Genomic DNA, 22,511 nt, shown 5'->3' with positions numbered 1-22,511 from the left:
AAAAAAAATATAAAAAAAGATATCATAATTGAAATAGAAAACCTTATCTTTCCAAGGGTTGAGAAATGAGGAGTCTTGAGGGTTTTACAAACTCTCTCAAAATCATATTTCTTTTAGTTGAAATCTTTTTCCAAATATAGTTTGTAAATTTTATAAGAATTGACCATACCCTAATAACCATCATCCCCTTATTAGGTTTGAGGTTTATTTTATAATTAATTTTAATTTTTAGCTTTTCTTTAAGAAGAATACATAATTTGGAAAAACTTATAATCTTAGAAATTATTCAAAAACTTTTTTTTTATCAAACTTCATGCAATGAAGCTAGTTATATCAAGATCATGAATGTGATAAAATAAAATTTTAAATAAACTTTTATTTGTATAAGATTTATAAAATTTAAATTTAAATATGCAAATTATATTCTATAATATTTATGAAACTTATATAATACCAAACAAGCCCCATTATTAAAAATCAGAGTCTATTATCAAAAAAACAATTATAATTTTAAGGGTAGGTTTTAACTGAAATATTTTAAGAAAAAAAAGTTTTAACAACAAATATTAATATCGAAAATTCTTATTTAAATTTAGTATATATATATATATATATATATATATATATATATATATATATATATATATATATATATATATATATATATATATATATATTATTTAAAATTAATAAATATATATAAATTATCTATCGATTTCATCGTTATCAAATATATAAATAAATGTAATTTGCTATATTGATATGTCCCTATTATGATCTCAGAAATTGATTCCATGTAATAAAAAAATTCCATGTTTGAAAGAAAAAGATACTATCTTCTCAAGAGTTTTTTTAATTTTTTTGTAGCATCAACCATACATATCTAAATGCTAAACGACAGTGCAATGAGAATATTTTCAACTTCATTTAATATATAATAAATGTCACTATCATACTCTAAATCACATAAAACTCATGATTCTCCTTTTACTTATGTACAAAAATTATTAGAAAAATTATTTATTTTTATTTTTTTATAAATCAAAAGAGATTATATTCAATTGAATTTAATTTAAACTAAAATATACATGTATATCGTATTAAAAATAAAAATTATTTTTATAAAAATAATTATTAAATTCCACTTAGTTAATTAAATATAATCAAATTTTTTTATATTAGTTGATATTTTAATTTTACGAAAATATAGAGAAATAATTTATTAGATTTTTTATGAATCTAAGTAAATATAATTATATTTTCTGATAAAAAATAAATGATTTAACTATATCTATATTTTAAATTTGAGTTTTTTTCTCATTTATGGTAAATAAAATTAATTGATTAAATTATAAGATATTTAACTAAGAAGTTAAAATATATATATATATATATATATATATATATATATATATATATATATATATATATATATATATATATATATATATGATCAGGCACGTGGCTCTCGTGCTATTAAGATATTCAGAATGGCTGTGGCCACCGGATGGTCAGGTCAGAGCGAACAAAGGGTGTTAGATGTTAGAAACTTGAAAGTTGGATAAGTTTGGTCACCTATCTGAAATATATCTAAGGGTATTTTTGGAATTACAGCATAAATAAATAAAATAAAATAAGGATTTTGTTTGATTTTCTTGTTAGGTTGACGTGTTTATTAGTCATTCTCCGTAGTTGACACGCTAGCCGTCGCCAGCGGCTCTCCTCTGTTATGACCAACTTATATATTTTGGCCTACAAAATAAACTTTTTCTTTTTCTTTAAATTGGCAGGCTTTACTATTGCAAAAGGATTTCCTTCCTAATTTTACACATTTATATATAAATTTTAGGGGCTTATAATTATATAATCTCTTAATTCTTTTTGAATTTTTAACCCAAAAATTATTTTATTGGGTAGTTTTTCTATATATCTAGGTGCATACAGTTACAACATGATGAGTGTTATATATAAATATAAGTATTTTATATTTTTTTTATTATTTTAATTGATAAAATATGTCACAAATTAATGAAATTAACGCATAAATAAAAATATATATTAAAAATAAAGATAGATAAAAGTAAATAGTATTAACTTTTATAATATATTGCACAATTTTACGTACTAAACAAAAACATAAGTACTAAATAGTATTTTGCATCTAAATTTATTAAAATGGTTAATTTAATAATTGTAGCGCATTCATTTCGTGTCCACTGTTTCTAATCCAATCACTATTTTACTCATTATTAATCTAGTCTCCTTCAAAACTAATTATGTTAATTCTTAGAGTTCAAAGAGAATAGTTAGAGAAAATATATATTCATAATTCAATATATATATATATATATATATATATATATATTAATTTTTAAGGTTTAAATTTTTTTATATGTGTATTTAATTTTTGACACATAGAATTATTATCTTTACATGTATATTTATTTTTGACACATATATAATTTTATAATTTTTTTATTAATTTAGATTAATAAGTTACATTTCCGACTAAACACTCATTCAAATTCTAAAAAATAACATATTAATAATAACTTAGTTTCTAACTAGATAATAATTAATTTTCTAATTATATAATAATAATTATTAAAAAATACTATATTAATTATATTTTAATATATTAATTAATAAATTATTTTTAATTAGATAATAATTATAATTACAAAAATAATATTTTTAGATATTATATTCACTAATAAAATAATTTTAATTATATAATAATTTCTAATTCTAAAAATTGCAATATCAATTATATTGATAGTATTAATTTATACAATATTAGACTTAATAAATAAATATTTTAAAATTATTTTTATATTATTATACTAATAAAAATTTTAAAAATTAAAAATATTTAAAAATAATTAATTTGCTATTATTTTTAAAATATTATAAGTTAATATTAAAACTAAAAAAATTATTAAATTATATCTATGAACTTAATTTTATAATTAAAATAATAGTAATAACCGTGCCGACTAATTTTTTTCTAATTCTAATCAACTGCAATGAGTTTTGGATGATCTGACAAATTTAGAGAACTCTATACTTTGTCATTTATAGGATAAGATTTTATAATAAATGATCTCTATTTAAAATTTAATAGCCAAGACTATTAATCACGTTAATAAATTTAAATGCATATTATACACAATTCAACTCCCAAAATACTAAAGCATCACGATAAAACAACATAATTTTTTCGTGTCAAAAATTAAATTACATGGTTAATTTTTATAGTTTTTCTTAGTATTTAATCAAGTTTACTTATCATGTTCAACAGAAATTCTAATAAAAATATCTTTAGTATAAAATTATAAAATAAAAAAAATAAAAAATACTACATTTGAATGTCAAGATAATTAATAAAAATTTAAAATATAGAAGATAAAAAACAATTGCCTCATTAATTAATTATCTGATGTATATATAAATCAGCCGCGCAGTAAAAGAATTGAGCTTTTTTACAATCTTGAGAAACTAGATGCACCACATACTAATATATAGGACCAATATAGCATATTATATTATCCATTATTGGCTAACTAATTAGTAGTTTGAGGCGTGGACCAAAAAGGATATAGCCCAATCGAGAAAGACTTCTACTCAATATTTTAGATTGAGTGCTTTCATGAAAAATTATATAAAATCCATGAATTTAAATAAAATATATAGACTTAAATTAAATTCATTATTTAGATGAAAATAATATAGATAAAATTTATACAATTTTAGATTTTTTATTAAATTTTTTTATTTTAACATATATAGACATATACAATTCAAATTTATTTATATTTTTATATTTTTTATTAATTTATTAAATTAATAAATTAAATTTTAATTAAATATTAATTTTAATTTTTAAAAAATAGCATATTGATAATAAATTAGTTTTCTAATTAGATATGATTATTTTTCTAATTAGATAATAATTATTTTAAAAGATAATATAGTAATATATTTTAATATTATATTAACTAATAAATTAGTTTTCTAATTAGATAATAATTCTAATTGTTGAAAATATAAAATATTATATTCACTAATAAATTAATTTTTTAATTATATAATAATTTCTAACTCAATAAAATAGTAATTTTAATTATATTAATAGTACTAATCTATATAATATTTTAATTAACAAATAATTTTAATTTATATTAATACACGATTAAAATTTTAAAACATTAAAAAGTTTAAGGAGAATAATAAAAATATCTAATTTGCTGTTATTTTTTAAAATATAATAAATAAAATATTAAATTTTAAAATCTTTGTTAAATTTTATTTATAATCTTAATTTTATAATCATATAATAATAACGACTATGTAATGAATGGGTAAACAACTAGTTTTCTTCTAGAAGAAATATGTGGATTTTATTAATGTGAATTGACAAGTATATCTTAATATAAAAAATAAAATTAAACTTTAAGCATCAAGAAATACATGTAAAGAAATCTATTTCTTACAATCGTCAATCGTCAATCGTGTTGATAGAATAATAAATTGCAATTATACCAAAAGAACGCTTCACTTGGTGGCATTAAGTTACATATCAACTTTATAAATATATTTTAATGAGTCCGATTGTTTGAATATCAGATTCAATTTTTTTCTTTTCTTTACTATTTCTATAGAGAGATAAATCAACACTCCCGTAATAAAAAACTATAAAACTTCTATAAAAAAAGAACTCAAAAACCCTATGATGGAGAACCATAAACTTTATAAAAATATATTAATACTTATTTATAAAACTAATTAATAACAAAAGATAGGTCATCGTCGATATAAAATTGATCGGCGATTAAATTAAAAAATAAAATTTTAATAAAAAGTAAGAAAATAAAAAAAAAACCACTAATTGCTTTTAATTTTATAGATTGTATATGTATAAACCAACAACATACAATTTTAATATTTATAAAAATCAAAGGCAGTTTAAAATTTTAAAACTTCTTAATTTAAAACCTAAAAATATTAAAATCTCGATACATCCAAACAGATCCATAAAAGACCGTTGCATCAATAGATGGGACGGATAAATTCATATGCCCCTGAAAACAAGCCTTATGCACGAATTAAAACGTTGCCATTCTTGCAAAGTAAACCATATTATGGAGACAATCTAGTCATTTTGTGGGGACATTCTTCTTGCTTAATTGATCACACATCTCCATTAGAAAACAAACCTTTCATCTTTTTCATATTGGAAATATGACTTCGTTTCCACTTACCATGAAAAAAGAAACCCACCCTACCATGGAAACACAAATTCGTAAAAGGAAGCAATATTTCATGAACCATGACAAGACAACCCATTTAAGAAATGGATTTTCACACCCCTCACCTCCACAAAAAATGAACATCACTAAAAAGTTAAAATGGATTGATGTGACTCCCATTTACATGTATGCTTCCAAATAACTTTGGCTAACACTATTTTTTTTTTTATTCTTTAGGCAGATTTGATTTATATATCAGAATTAATATAGAAGAGTGACATGTATAAATAAGTATTTTATATTTTGGTATCGGATAATTGACACATACTTTATTATTTAAAATAATAAATATGTGTCAATCATCAATCTGTTTGGTATATAAATGGGACATACGCTAAGTCTAGACAATAATTTTCTGAGTTCTATATTTTTATGGAATAAGCCACTATTGCTCAAACTTTTAATTTATTTTACCATTATGCCCATATTAGACAACAAGGATTAAATTATATTAAACCATTATTAGCATCAAAACAAATAAAATCTTGCAAAACAAGAAAAATGAATAAATGAATGCACTTTTTAGTACATCCTTGAGATTTCTACAAAAGCATCCGAAACAACCATAATACCAAACAGAATTCCATGATTTTGGCAAATTCTAATTGAAGAATTTCAACAAACACCTTCTATTCAAAATTAAGATTCTGTACTTGAATGGAAAAATGAGCTGGTTATTCTAATGTATGATAGGTCATAAATAGTTATACTTATTTTGTTTAATTCTCTTACAATTTTGATTGAATAATGTACTTAATTATGAAAATTCTGTTTATTCTAACTTAGGTGATGAAATATCAAGGATTGAGCAAAATTCAGCCTAAAGACATGTTTTAAGTTATCACTTGTTAAAAACCAAGTCTTTTGGAGGAAATGCAGAAATCTGCACAGAAGATCATTGTCGATAAGGCGTGACCACGCCTTATAACCCATGAGCTCCGCAGAAATCTGTACAGAAGACCATTGTCGATAAGGCGTCACCACACCTTGTAACCCATGAGCTCTGCAGAAATCTGTACAAAAGACCATTGTCGATAAGATGTGACCACGCCTTGCAACCCATGAGCTGCTGAAATTTGCAAAAGAGAGCTTTGAATTTTTCTGAGATAAATTTGTGGTGGACCCATCTTTAGTTAATTTCCTTTATTTTTGGAAGTGTTGGATAAAGAGAACTTTCTCCCATGTATTTAGGATTTTAATTTGTTTAGATTACTCTTTATCTTATCTTTCCTTATAGGGATAAGATCATATAGGAAGCTCATTTCTTTTTTATAAGGATTCTCTTATTAGGGTTTAGGGGTTTTACTTCCTATATAAGGACGGCTGGAAGTACTTTTAATTATTCTTATTCTTCTTCTATTCCCTATAATTCTTTTCTTGTGAATTCTTACTCCACCATGTGTGGTTAAGTTTTTAGTTTCTAATTGAAGAGTGAATAAATTTCAATTGTAATTTTGTGAGGTTTTGTGCTTAACAGAATTCTTCTTTAATTCAAGTATTCTTTATTTCTTGTTTTTATTATTTATGAATTTTTTATATTGATTGAACTGACGACTCAACTTTGATATTGATTTTTCTATTGCTAAACTTTGAGTTTGTGATCCATAATTGTCATGAACGATTGACATAAGTAGCAAGGAGCTGGCTCATGTGTGTGTGATTGCGGCTTATTCGAATAAATAGATTAAGCACTTGAATAGAAAAATAGATATTTTAGCTTATGATCATGATTACAATTGGATAGAATTAGCACTTTTGAACTGGAAATTTGTTAAGATTGACTTTTATTTACTTTAATATCCAGCCTTCATTATTTTCTGTTTATTTATAATTTTGATTCAAATATTCAAAATCCCCCCATTTTTATTTTACTTTGAGAAGCTATCCACATTGGTTCCCTTGGGATTCGACCTGGTTTCACTATTTCTACAAGTTAATTTAGGAAAATCAACAATTTATTTTGAAGGACTTCGACAATCCGTTCAATGTATCATGAGTGTAAGACATCATGTAAATTTATAAAAATCAAAAATATTATTTTAATTTTAATAATTTAGTAACATAATTGGTACTTAACCAATTATATATAGTACTTAGTTATCAATTAACTAAATACATTAAAATTAATTGTTAAGAATTTCTATCTATTTTTAAAATTTAATCAATGGTATTTGACAAATATGAGATTCACCTATATAATTTTAATTTGTATAAATAGTTAAAAGTTATATATAAATTTTTACCAACAATCTAAATTAGTAAAAAAATATATAAAACTATTAGATTATTTAAAAGATTAATGATTGGTTGTCTATAGTTAAAAAAATAATTTTATAATGATACAATACCACAATAGTATTCTAATAAAAACTTGAAAAAATATAAAACAATAATAAAATAAGAGAAAAAAATGAATGAAATCCTTGAACATTTCTAACTTAGAACTCAAAAATTGGAGAAGATGATTCCATGGTTGGCGAAGAGAGTAGCTAAAAAATGCTAAAAGAATAAGACATGTAATACTTCTTTTAATAAAAAAAAAATCTATATTCCTCTGTGAATGCGTTAAACTATAAAATAATTTTTGAATTTTACCTTTTTTTGAAAAAAAAAATTAGATCATTCACTAAAATACAAATAGTTACAAATACTAAGCTTTTCATACAACAAATTTCCAAGTACTACAAATTTTAATAATATAGCCATCCAAATACTACACTTTTCATTTAGTTATAAATATGTAAGTTTTAGCAAGAAGCTAGAAGAGATGCTACTAACACCTTTAAGTGATAACACCGACAAGAAGAACAATCCATAAAGACAACAGAATTTGAACATATATTTATAACAGATAATAAGAGATTTGATTTAACATTTGTTGGGAAGCCGAGTAAAATTTTTCTATTTAATTATGGAATTGGAAATTTAGATAGAGATGGCAAAATCGAATATGTTTTGATATTAAATCCGTTTTCGCTTCAAATTCAATAGCAATGAAGTTAGAACGAGATTGAGATTTTCCGCTCTATCTCGCCGTAATCCATGTCTTAATTTTTTCATAACTAGTACAAATATTTTTTTTATTATAACTTTATATTATATTATATAATATTATTTTCCTTAAAAATATATATTATTGAATACTTAATTTTATTCTTTTTAAATTATTAGGTAATAATATCTTGAATTATGTCTAGTATTTCGTTAAAATATTAAGAATATAAGTTTTTAACATTAATAAAATTATAAAAGATAAATGGAGATCTTCATCCTCTCTTCGTGCTTGCCTCAAAAATTATTTACACCTTTCTTTTTGCCCCGATTTTTTATCGGACTCTGACGAGAATTTCAAATCTCGTCCTCCTTGCGCTATTGTCATTTTTAAAAAATTAGAAACCTCTTATTTACACAGTAAATCGATGTAAAAAGCTCTAAATGGATAAAAATTATCGTTGATTTTCATGATGAAGCCCTCAAATCTTAAGTAAAAATACTAAAAATGAGAGGTCAATAACAGCAAAATCACCATATAGAATACCTAAGAAAATTTTGAAAAAAAAAGGCAAGAAATAGAAAAGAAAAGATTAAGAAAGGAAAAAGAGAGAGAGAGAGAGAGAGAGAGAGAGAGAGAGAGAGAGAGAGAGAGAGAGGGATAGTTGCTGCCCTCAAATCTTAATTTTTTCTTCATATGTTTGTCAAATCTTTATAAATTGTAATCTATATATGTGTATAGATGTTCTTTCATGCATAGGCAGTTATGAAGGATGGAAACAAAAATAATCTCATAATATATACTACAAAATATGACCCATTTTATAATGATAGGTTTAAAATATAATGAAAATTTGTAATTTTATAGTCATTAATCAAACACCAAACCTTGTCGAGCTAAAGTATATATATATAATCAATAATATCCATATAATTATATAATATATATATATAAGTTGAGACATAAAAGATTTTTAAAATGTGCATTTCATTTTTATATATAAAATAATACATCTGACACATGTATTAGATGCAGATAGATAGGAGAATTGATAAACACCCCCTGAAGTTTGAGATAACCTGCACTTATATTCTTTATTTTTTAATAATATGCATTTTTATCTCTCGTGTTAACTGTCATTTATTTAAGTGTTAGTATTGTGTGAAACTACTGAAAAGATTATAAAGTTTGCTCAATTATACATTTTTATTATTTTTTAAATGTGAAATTTTTTTTTAGATAGAAGAAAATAAAGTGTTGTATCTTTTTCCTAATTTAAGTAAAAAAAGATATATATTTTACTCTAAAATAAATTTCAGTTTACTATAGATTCACATAAAGATAAAAATATCTTTTAATTTAGTAAAATATAACACCTCAGTACTTTGACCAATTTAAAATTCATTACACTAACAGACTACTAATGAAAGGACTATTACGTTGAACGACATATAAAAAAGAGGAATAAAAGTGCATATTTTTAAAACTAGAGGACGTAAGTGTAGATTATGTCGAACCTCATAAGGCATTTGTAATTACTCCATAGATATGATACTAATGTGTACTTTTTATTTTTATTTAAATTACTATATTATTAACATTTACAATATTATTAATATATTAAATTTTAATTGAATTTAATGTTCTAATTCTAAAAACCATTATATTAGTCATAATTTTACTAACAGTTTAGATAAATATTATATATTAATTAATAAAATTTTCTTATCTTATATTACATATTATCAATTATATCTATTATTGAATTGTTATTATATATTGACTTTAGGGCTACTCAAATTTTATATATGAATCTTTTATTAAATAGAAAGGCTTATAAATTGAAAATAATTTATAAAATAAAAATAATAAAAATAACACTTATCACATTGGTAAGTAAAATGACACAATTCAATATGCACTATCAAATTGCTTGAAAACATCCAAATTTAGGAGGATAATTTGGTAACTTATGGATGGCAAGTTTCTTTAAAATACAATTCTTTCTTGCTAAGACATACCTAATCAATCTTTATTGTTAATGTCTGGTGACAAGAGGATGATAAGTAAAGAAAGATTTAAAGAAGGACTCCAAGTCAAGGGAGTTTTGGATTTAGTTGGGATAGGTATTGCAGTTGGTAACAGTTGGTGCAATGTCAATGACCAAAAGTTAGTTATCACCAACTTTTACTTTGGGATATGTTAACATCACCCCAACATATTATTATGGTTATCATTTTCATCTAATCCCATTCATGCCAACAAATTTTCATGTCATGAAACTCTTCTTCTTTTTATTTTTTATTTTTATTTTTTATTTTAATAGTTGGTAGTGGTCAGTCCACTAACTCAATAATTTGCATCCCTTTTGCATCTTTAACTATTAATAAAAAATTATAAAGATGATAGGAATATGATGCCCAAATCTCTAATCTATGAAATACAATAGCATATTGCATGCTAAATTAAAAATAATTTTAGATAAATGATACAACTTTTTTCAGCCATTCTCGGTGTACAGGTCTTTTGATGTTAGATCATTTATATATATGTATTATTTATTTATTTAATATTTAGAATTAGTTTAATAATTTAGAATATATCGTATAAAATTCTTTATAAGTGATAAAGTATGATCTCAAAAATTTTAACATAACTGTATATTCAAGGCCGAGCTCGAAATCTTTATTAAACTAGAAGAGAGTTTTATCATTTGATCTACGTACTTTTAAATAACTATATATTACTCTCTTATTGTTTAAGTATACGATATTTAGTATATACAATCATTCAATAATTTGAGTAAAGTATATTTTCATAATCAAAATATAAAATTTTTCATTTATGTAAATATAAGTGTGTTCATGGATTTAGTCTCGAGATTCTTTCCATGAACAGGAGAAAGTAAATGCTTTTTTAAATGAATAAAAAAAGTAGAGGGATGTAATGTGGAAAAGAAAAGTTCCGGGGGACTTAGCATGATAATTGATAATGGAGCAAAGATTGGATACATAATCATAAAGAAAACTAAATTTAATTATTGTCTACGTTGGTGGACAATAAGAATATTGTTTTTTCTATAATTTAATAATAGTTAAAAAATGTTGATATTTAACTATAATAAAACTCCAATAAATTAATATTTGTGAAAAAAATAATATCTCTTAAAATTATATATTCTTTTTTAAATAATAAATTTCTTTTCTTGTTACCACGACAACAGATGTAGGAATTAAAGTGTTAATGGAATCAAATCTTGCAGACTGACTAATTCAATTTTAAAATTGTAAGAATTAAACAATTTAAACCTCAATTGAAAGATTAAATACTAATTAATTGTATTTTAATGAAGAAATTGAGGCATTTTACTTGATATTTAATTTACTTCTCCAGTTTTCTCGCCATCAAATTGTCCCCATCTCTTTTGGTGCGTGCAAAATCATTGTGCAGTCTCTTCAAATTTCTTTTGTTAGTGGGTAATGCTGGTAGCTTTGTTTCTTAGTTTGATAAGAATGTTCTTGGTAGGGCTGTAAATGAACTAACATGTGATGAGCTACTTAGAATTGGTTCGATAAAAAAATTATTTGTTAACCAATCGGGTCGAATCTAAATTTTGGTTCGAGCGGGATTTATTGAAAATTAAATTTATTATTTTGTAAGTCTGCTAATTTATTGACTTAATTTTGAATTCAAATTAATTTTATCTTTTAGATTTAACATTATATATATATATATATATATATTATAGTATTTGTAAACTTATATAATATTTATATTAATAATAAAAATTATGATATTTATTATATAATAATACTTAATAGGGATAAATACGTGGACGGGGTTTCGAGTATGCATCCAAGTGTCTCTAGTGACTATGACACTATAAGACTTTTCAATTTAATCGGGAGCACGCTAACTAGTCATAGAAACTAGCGCAGAAAAAATGAGTCGCCATCCGAGTAATTTTTCGGACACTTTCACTAATTGAGTGGTTTTTCTAGATTCCATAAGAAAGCTTCGTCACGTACAGAGATAGATCCAAAAACTAACTTTCTTATTTATGTATCCCTATTTTTTATTTTTTATTTAACGGCTATTTCCTATAAATACAGTCTTTATAATTCTACAATCAATCACTACAACATGTTGGTCCACTTAATTCTAGTACATTTTAGTTAGACCCAATTTCTAAATTTTCATTATTTTGTTTCTCTAATTTAACTATTTAATTATGTTCAAGAGGCCCATCTAGTCTAAGCCCAATTACTAATTATACTTTGTTTACCAAGTTTTTATCTTAATTGGACTACGAAATGCATGCTAAGGCCTAGTTCAGTTTTCCTATTCTAAGTAAGTTCGTTGATTAACTTTAAACATGGCAACGCCCACTAAATCTAAACGTTTAGCTCAATTGACCAATATTTGACCTAATGAACCACTTTTACATGCAAAGCCCAATTTTAAGCATATGTCTAGATGTCCAATTTTAATTCACAATTAAATATCAATTGTTTGTCATTCATCCATCAAAACAAAGCAAAAATAAAGCAGAAAATAAAGAATACAGTAAACATAAATTATTACAACCCTTCCTACAACTAATAAACTTAAAAAATAACTAATCTAGAACAAAAATGGCAAAAATTGACAATAAGGCTAAAAAATCATGAAACATGACAAATTTGAAAAAATTGTCGACAGGTGACATCACAGAGTCGGTGGGCTTAATGCACAATTGATCGGCTGTGCACTGAGCCGATCGACTGTGCACTTTTGTAGTGGCCGATTTTTATTTAATTTGATGTTCCACCGTTCGAAACTCGATATACATACACAGTACTCATTAAACAAGATTAATATATATACAAGGCATGAAAATAACATATAAAGTAACTAAATTTAAGGCAAAGAATAAAAACATCAAAACAGATAAAAAGAAGTCTCTATATACTTAATTTAAAAATCAATATACTTTCAACAAATGATAATAAATTATTTATTAAAACTGATATAATAGGAGGTCTTCATATACTTAAAAAAATTATATTACTGGTAAATGAAACTACTTTTTTACACATTTGGCAATTTAAGAATTTCATCAATATATAATTGATAATTTCATATCAAAAGTGTTATATTTTTATAATAGATATCAATATTCATCATTCATATGCACATTATTCATTATCTATTATAAATATGTCTATTTTTTATTACATCAACTTCTAAACATTGAATATTTTAGTAAAGGTTCTTCATTATTTATATTCTGGATGTTCATTAATTTATTCTTGTTAAACTAGTAGTTATAACTTTACACATGTTTTCTCGTATCACTATGAAATATTATTTCAGATGAAAAAGATATTGATTGTTTTTGAAAGTTCGATTTACTGTTTTTGTGATGCATATTAAAATATTTTTGTGATTGACATAAGCATTCATTATTCATAGGCATAATAGTCATTACTTTATTAATGAATATCTACCATTAATGAACATTATATTCATTAATCAAATCATACAGACATATATAATATGAACATAACATAAATTATTCTTATCGTTAATAAACATACAAAGGTCAAACTAAAGTTATATTACAATTGCTATTACGGTACAAATATTTTTTAATAAAATAAAATAATAATGAGTATTATGTATATATTGAATAAACATTTATTACATGTTTAATGAATATAATTTTTTTTTAAAGTCATGCACGTCAAAATTTTAATGCAGTCTCAGAATTCTGACTCACGTATAAGGCCCATTAAAAGAACAAAAACAAGAAAACCATGTAATATAGAGTTGGGGTCTGGCCCATGGATTTGATTGGTTTATCAAAACTTGTGTTTCGGGTCTGGTTTGCAAACCCACCTATTCCACACAACACACCGAAAAACCCTCTGTGTTAACCCCCAAAAGACAACGAAAAGAAAGAAAAGGAAACATCAATCAGGTTTACTCAGAGCAGGAAAATGAGGGGAATTTATATGGTTCGACGGTTCGTTGAACGCCGTAATTTCTTGAATTTCGGTTCAGTTATCCGAATTTCAAGTGCAATCCATGTCTCATCACTGCCCGATTTTTCCATTCCTTCGAAACCATTGTTTTGTACTGATTTCTCAACTTACACTACCACAAAGAGTCAATCTTTAAGCCCTTCTCTTCAATTCCAAAGAACCCTTTGCTCGTCCCCAGGTACTGCCTCTAGTTTCTTTTCTTTTCTTGTTTTTTTTTTTTTAAATTTTCATTATCATTATAGAGTTCTTATCCTTTTTTTTTTTGCGATTGAAATTTGATTACACGAGTTCAGATAATTCGAAGGTTGTACTCATTAAGTCAGAAGAACAGTTCAATACCTCAATGAATAATGTTCAAGGTATTCTCTTTTTCTTTTTCTTTTTGATTCTTTATGCATTTATTGTTATTAGTTAACTCTGTTGGTTACAACGTTACATTTTTACTATGCATTGTAACAGACAAGTCTTTGCCAGCAATCTTCTATTTCACTGCTGCGTGGTGTGGGCCATGTAAGTTCTTATCATTCTTATTATCTTCTTCTTTTTTAGAAAAATGGGATGTTGCTGGTTAATTGACGATATGGGATATGACTCTTGTGCAGGCAAGTTCATATCTCCTATCCTTACGGAGGAGAGTAAGAAATACCCTGATGTTACAACATATAAGATTGACATTGACCAGGTATTGCAAATTTATAGTTAGTTTTGTGATTTTTGTTTGGTTGATTTGTAAGACAATATTTGCTCCATATAATTCCATGTAATCATTGTGATACTATGGATAATTGTTGGGAGATAAAAGTGTCAACGCTCAACAACACTGATAGTTTTTCTTTCGCCATAGTTTACTTAATTTGTTTGCTTGAAACTATTTAGAAAATGTTAACTATGGTCTAGAGATAAAAATTGGTTTCCTCAGTACAATCTTTGCCATTCTATTTGGATTATCTGCCTTATCCTTAGCGGAATAACTTTTAAGCCAAGGAAGCAACATTATTCAGTCAGGAGCATGAAAACAGTAGTTACAGTAGCATAAGTAATAGTGCTATAATAAACTGCATAATACTGGTGTATGAAGATTACTCTGGAACTTTTTATGACAGGATGAGGACATGTCTACATTATAATATTTGGTATTGCTTTTTGATCGAGGTGAAGAAGAATTGTGTATCTGAAAGATATGAAGAAATGAGTATTCTTAGTTCTCATGTACCTGTTAACGGGCTTTTCCCAATTTAATATACGTTTCCAATTTAAGGTGGGGTGGAATATTTTTCCCATTTTAGGGTGAATTTGACCTGCACTTGGTTAAAAAAGAAAACACTATTTGTCAGTCAGACTGGTGGATAGTGTCCAGTGAGGGTTAATATGCCACTTGAAGTTGTGGACAGACTAAATGCATTTTTGCTGAAATGGTGGACAAAAACAATATTTTGAACTCCAAAGATAACATTATAACTCTTTTAAAAAACAAATCTTGCTTGATACTCTTCGGTGCACCATGCTATGCTAATTTTATTTTATTAATTTAATAATTTATTTACATGTTGGTCTCAGTTTTCTTTTTCCAATCCGTAACATTTTATTTAAGTGATATATGTTTATTGATGAAGTTAATTAATTGTAGTTAGTTTCTATACAACTATAATAACTACAGTTATTTATTTATTAACTTCATCCAATTAGTTATTATCATCAACTTATTTTCGTATAATCTTATTAAAATTAGGCAAGTACAAAACAGTTTCTTTATTCTTAAAAAGAGTTTGAACTCCAACAACATTGTTATCATTGGAATTCAAGTTCTTTTGTTTGTCTACCACTTCAAGTGACGGAAAGACACCAATTGAAGTTGCAAACAACTTCTATCTGCTAGTTCAAGTGGCAGGTAGAAATCACACTGCCACTTCAGCAAAAAAAAACCCAAAATTGTAAATACTTTTTAAACTATCCTAATTTGGTAATTGCTTTTGCAAATACCCTAGAATTGTAATTTTCTTTTCTTTAGTTGCATTAAATTGGGAAAAAGTCCCCTATTAATAGGGCTGAAGCAGGCTTAGATTTAGCATGGGCCCTCCAATGCTTCCAAGAAAATCTTTTTAGATTACAATCTAAGACAAATTTTGTAGTTGATTATATGTGTTTTTCCCCATGTTTGAATTTTAGGTTTTACCCCACACTCAAATTTTTTTCTCAATAATTTAAGTTTATTTTCACACTTTATTACATAGGTCCTTTATGAATTATATTTGATTGGGACTAACTTAAAACTGATTAATGATAAAGCAAACTAAATTATCTATTTACTGTAACCAATTTATATGATTTTGCTTAAATTTAAATTTTCTATCATAAATTTTTAAATTTCAAAAACACATTGTAATATGTTCCTTGTTATTGTTTCTATGTGTAAGAAGTTGTATTTGTCCCACATTGAGTTACTGGCCTTTTATGATTTACATGCGGACTGGGCGCCCTTTTCCTTTTAGCTTTTAGGAATGAGTTGACCAAGTCTATTTATCATAGTATCAAACTCAGACTTTAGTCTGCAATGATGGTTTTGGACTCCCGCCTATTTGCATGTCATGCTAAGCGTGAGGGAGGGTATTAAGAATTATATTTGTCCCACATTGCTAAATTATTGGGCTGCTATGGTATACATATAGACTAGACACTCTCTTCATTTGAGCTAGCTTTTGGGAATGAGTTCTACCCAAGTCTATTTATCACTATGGAAAATTTTATTGAATAATAGTGATACTTTGATGGTATTACTTTTTTAAATATTATTAGCAATTTTAGTATATAAATAAATTGCTATGAAAATTAGATATAATTTCAAATATTGTTTTAGTTAGATTTCTATAAACGGAAATTAGCGTCAACTTGTTGTTGTGTGATGACTACATTTTTGAGCTACATGCAGTCCTAAGATGAGAGAAAGATCATGAATGGTTTAGATGTGCCTTGAAGACGATGCAAGTTTATGAAGCCCTTGATTAGGTTAGAAATGTGGAATAAGCTGAAGTGGCTCATGGAAAAGGACTAATTAGATAATAGAAGAAGGAATTCAGAAATCCAGGCTTATCATTGAGTATCTTGAGTTTAAAAGGAAAATTTTACTTTTGTTTAATTTTCACCTTATCTTCCAGTAACTCTTTTGGACATGTGGAGTTTTCATTCATGATACTAAAGAGTCCTTTATTGTCACGGTCATGGGTACAATGCTACCTTGTCAAAGAGCTAAAGAATCTTTTTGTTGTCTTATGATACTATTATGATACTGTAACTCACGCTTATGCATTGAAAAATTGCTTGAACTAATATTATTAATTTATTTGCAGGAAGGCCTTCGGAGCAAATTGAATCAATTATTTATTAGTGCTGTGGTAAGCTTACTGTTTGTTTCTTACTATTGATATGTTGTTATTCTATATGTAGCACTGGAAAGCAGCTGGTCATTTGTTTATATCTCTGATTATTTACTAGTGCGAGGTTTGTTGTTTAGTGCAATTGTAAGTACTTGCAATCAGGCAGTAGAATGTCCAGTACTTAAATCTAGCCAATTCATGCAGCAGCACAATGTTTAGACTGTTTTTATGGTTCCCTTTTAGTTTTGTCTTCTAGGGTTATCACTAAATAGTTAGCTTTTCAGTTGACCCTTGAACTGATTGGTGTCTTTGTCTTTTTGTCATGTTTTTATCTGGCATTTAAACGCTAGTTGACGGCATTTTCTGAAAAATTGGCATTCTCACGTACCACGGGAACTTCTTGTGTCCAGAGAAGCAGAGCTCATTTTCATATCAAGTCAAAGAGCGTAGAAAATTACTGTTCCACCAAATTTACTTCAGTCTTCAGGCCTTTTTCCTCTACTTTCTTGACATACCAACTTGGGAATTTCCCATGGTTGTATATTAAACTGGGGAACATCCTATTCTCTTACTGCCAGTGGAATGAGGATTTCTCTAGAGATGAAAGTACCCTGATATAAAAACGTTTCTCAACATGACTTGATTAAAAATGTTTCTCTATGTATTTGTGGCATGTCTGTAGAGGAAAAAGGGGTTTAAAATGGTAAATCTTTGTTCTCATAATTTTCTCTTCATTTGTCAAGAGTTTCCATGTGGTACGACTGTAGTGATCTCTCTCTCTCTCTCTCTCTCTCTCTCTCTCTCTCTCTCTTCTCTTGATTTTGTTTCTCATATTATACCTCAAGTAAACAAAAACTGAATATAAGGTTTTAGAATGCAGCCAGAATTGCACTCTAAGCAGTTTTTTGAGATAGGTAATGGATTTGTTTTTAATATTTCAGTATTAATATGCTTTAAGAATTGTGATAATCAATCCACTGGTTGTTAGAAATTCTACCTCATAGTTGGTTGTTAGAGATTCTACCTCATGGTCATTTTCTGTTTGTTTTTCAGGCTGTTAATCTATATTCTGCTGGTGCTTTTTGTCTTTTGGTACCATGAAGCAGGCATCTCTAGTTCCCTTCTCTTTTCTCTAGATCAAGTTCTAAATCCACTCTAGTTTTAGATAGAGACTTAAGTTGTATCTTTATGTCTTTATGATATGGAGTGGGATAACAAATGAGCTTAGCCTGAACTGCACCTAAACCTACCTCGTTGCTATTATTGAATTTCTCATCTGTTTTTACTAGTCTTCTATTTGGGTTTTGGCCATTTCTAAACTTTGATATTTTTTTTTCCTTACTTCATAAGAAAGAGAAGGCGACAAGGCCAATGTTTGATTTTTTACCTTCTGTCAATTTGTAAAGGGTCAATCATGGTTTTGAACAACTATATGGGGTATGAAACAAGTACGAAAAAAAATTTATAATAATTGTCAGGAATTCTTTTCATATATCTATATACACGTTTAAACCTAAAGTTGATATTTGGTTACATATCATACTCAATTGCTTTGTAATTGATATTTGAGCTTTAGAGGCTCTTAGTTACTGCTTAAAGTCTTCAGTATAATTTTGTACATTGTGTTTCTTGTTTTATGCTATTTTATTGTGCTTGTTTTGCTCTGTTTTTTTGGAACCTGCAATTGCTAGTTTGTATCCATTGGTTTCTTTTAGCTATTAGTTGGTTGGCTTATTGACTTTTTAATGTTGTCCTGTCAAACATATGCATTATATTGTAAGAGGAACGCTGTTATACTATTATAACTTGCGCCTTATTTTGCAGCCAACACTCCATTTTTTTCAAAATGGGAAAAAGGCAGCTGAAATTGTTGGCGCTGATGTTGAACGAATAAAGGATACAATGGAAGAACTCTATGGGTAATTCTTCACTGGTCTCCATTTTCATTGTGGTTCCTATATTGGTGGTGCATTTCTTGGGGTCCTGATTTCTGGAAATCTGCCTTCCATATGACAGGTCACTGATTAAATAAGCCTCCCCTAATGCTGCTCATGTGCTTTCTTTCTCACTTTTCTTATTTGTTAATAATTCCTTATTCAATTTTTATTGCATGCCCCTTGAGTTTTGACTCATCATACTAACACGTCCTTGTGTTTTTCTGATTACCATTAATTCATTCCTTAGTTTTGTTGTTTTAACCCAGTAGCCCCTCCATCATAAACAACAGATTTTACAATAAAAACAACAAATCTGAGGGATGAATTAGAGTAATAGAAAAAAGACTCAAGGGTGAATTAGAATAATGGGCGGCCAAACTTTCATGGAGTACGTCTATTTAACCCCTTTTTCTCTGACCAAAATATGCATAGGCTTTTTTTTTGGTAATCTTTTGTATGGTTTTGAATTTCTCGTAAAAGATTTCACCTGGGAATCAATTCCTGATACATTTGCATTTTCCATAAAGGATTAGTAGGCAAAATTTGCTCAAATACTCAAAGGAAGTAAGTGGCTGGCATTGTTGGGTGGATGGGGAGTTGTCGTGTAACTATGGATTGTTTTCTTTTGAGCTAAATTTGTTCTTATGTTGTTTCAAATTAGTCCTTGCAGTTTTTTAGACTCTGAGCCCCGAGGCAGTGTACTAGCTTGCTGAATGCTTTTCTTATTATTTTTGTTTTGCAGGAAGGATTAATGAAGATAATTCTGAAGGACTAGCGCATCTGAAGTGTAGTCAGTTTTGTAATGAAACTATAATAAGTTTGCTTTCCATTGGGTTAGCTTTCACTACAAAGGTTAGTTGTCTATGGAATGCTCTGAAAATATTCCATAAGTTGACAAATTTGTGCCCAACAACATGACTGTCACTGCAAATTCTGGAATACATCTTGGAATTGCTCACAAGTGGAGAATTTATGTAGGTATAATCTTATCTTGAACCAAAATTAGCTAAATGATGAATGCTGAAAAGCAGACAGAGAGAAGCATTTAGATTCTGATATTGAGGTTTGAGGGGATAAGGCTGCTGTCATGAAATGAATCTAATAGGCCTGAATCAGATTTCAGAAACCGGCGGCGAAAGCCCTACTATTTAACTAACATAGATTTCTTCTTGTGACAATTATATTTAAAATGCATGCAGCAACCTTTGTTCTTATGCCAAGAGGACCCTATATTGCTTGATCAGAATGAGTGCTAAGATTGAACATTTTGACACCTTAGACATGCCAACTGCTAGCTTGTATTTGTGAATTTGTTCTTGGAGATTGTATCATGAATGTTGAGATGCATTCTCAGATTTGAAAATTCATCTGCACTTAATTTTGAAAACTATAGTTTCCAAAGCTCTCTGAATAGAAAATCCATTTTGACAAGGGCTGTTCTTTTTCCTGCCCCCTATAAAAGCCTGCAACATTTAATAGGTGACAGAGTCACCTATCTTGTGACATCAAAATGAGGTAAAAACATTTTGGTGGAGCCAACTTGCTGTTTGATGGTTTTACTATTTTACCTTTGTAACTTCAGAGTACTGGACTTGACATAATGGACTGATTCTTTCCTTCTCCTAACTCAGAATTTTTTCTTTTTCTTTTTTACTAATACTAGTCAAGTACTCAAGTTGTTGTTGTTGTTCAAGTTCCAAAAAAAAAAAAAAAAAAAAAAAGGTGGGCCAATTTAAAAAGATTAAAAGTTCTATTTGGTTTATAAACTTTTGAAACAATATGAGATCATGACAATATTCATTTATTTTCTTTTTCTTAGTTTAATTTGAAAGTTAAATAAAATAGCAAATTATTTTACTTTAACATATTAAAAGGTTCACATTCATTTTGATAAATATTTTTCCAATTCATGACTAAAATTAAGTGAAAAACTGAGAATCTTAAAGAATTATGAAGCTGAAACTATATTTGCATTAGTTTACTAGAAAAATTAGGAATGATTTGCTTTTATAATAAATGTGATAAACTAATACATAACTATTTTTGTATTTTTATTCAAAAGCATAATTATTGAGCATGAATTATTTTTTGTAGTATCTTATTAAAAATGTGAATAATTTAGGAAACTTTTTAAAAATATTTTAAAATTCATAAACACATCATTTTTTTACTGTGTAATTATTAATCTTTTTTTTCTTTAAATATGGTGGTTATTTTTCAGTTCTTTTTTAGTTATTTTTTTTACTGTTTTACCAAAAAATAACTAAAGATAAAAAAAAAATTAAAACCGTATTTTTGATGGAAAACAAGAAGAATATAGATAATTTTATTAATTTTTTCATTATTTTACATTATTCAAGTGTTGAGATATGCACATATGGTTACTTATTCAAGCCTTGTTTTCCAACGTAATAAAAATTGTTTTAGTTGGGTCGAGCCCAACATTTGTAAGCACAAAATTGTAATGTCCCTTCTCTTTACCTTCTTCTAGTCATAACAGAAACCCCATATTACGTTAATTCATGTGCTTTATTAATAATAATAATAATAATAATGTCTTATTATCTAGACTGTTTTATGGATTTTATTTTTATTAATAAATTGATAATAATGTCTTATGGAATTTATTTATGGAAGTGAGTTAAATGCCTGCTCTTAGAACTCAATTTGGATTCAGTTGACCTCTTTATAGAAGTCTTATATTGATTATCAAATTGGTTTAGTTGGTTCTATTCTAAATATTTAAAATTTTTAATACCACATTTGAGAGAGCTATAGGATTTTCTGCTTCTACGGTTAGAAAAAAGTTTTTTTTTTTTTTTTTATTTGTCAGAGTTTAAATTTAAATATTTAAATTTTAATCATTTAATCACTCT

General features: G+C 26.6%; 1 protein-coding gene across 5 annotated transcripts; it reads left to right on the top strand.

Annotated features, from left to right (window-relative positions):
- Positions 1-14,157: 14,157 nt before the first annotated feature.
- LOC8259337 (thioredoxin O2, mitochondrial) lies at positions 14,158-20,596 on the top strand. 5 transcript variants are annotated; one of them, XR_007215609.1, is made up of 8 exons: positions 14,158-14,505; positions 14,621-14,686; positions 14,787-14,837; positions 14,930-15,009; positions 17,672-17,716; positions 18,049-18,401; positions 19,523-19,617; positions 20,378-20,596. XR_007215609.1 is itself a non-coding variant. In XM_015728500.3 (7 exons), exons 1-7 carry the CDS (start codon positions 14,283-14,285, stop codon positions 20,385-20,387), a joined length of 570 nt encoding a protein of 189 aa, XP_015583986.1. In that variant the 5' UTR covers positions 14,164-14,282; the 3' UTR covers positions 20,388-20,596. The 5 variants fall into 5 exon arrangements, 1 of the variants encoding a protein (XP_015583986.1); XR_007215610.1 differs by lacking the exon at positions 20,378-20,596 and having other exon boundaries at positions 19,523-19,618; XR_007215611.1 differs by lacking the exon at positions 20,378-20,596 and having other exon boundaries at positions 18,752-19,618.
- Positions 20,597-22,511: the final 1,915 nt, after the last annotated feature.

Source organism: Ricinus communis, chromosome 4 (assembly GCF_019578655.1).
Source record: "Ricinus communis isolate WT05 ecotype wild-type chromosome 4, ASM1957865v1, whole genome shotgun sequence".
Lineage (NCBI taxonomy): Eukaryota > Viridiplantae > Streptophyta > Magnoliopsida > Malpighiales > Euphorbiaceae > Ricinus > Ricinus communis.
The sequence above is the reverse complement of the archived record's forward strand: the minus strand, read 5'-3'. Positions and strand labels throughout refer to the sequence as shown.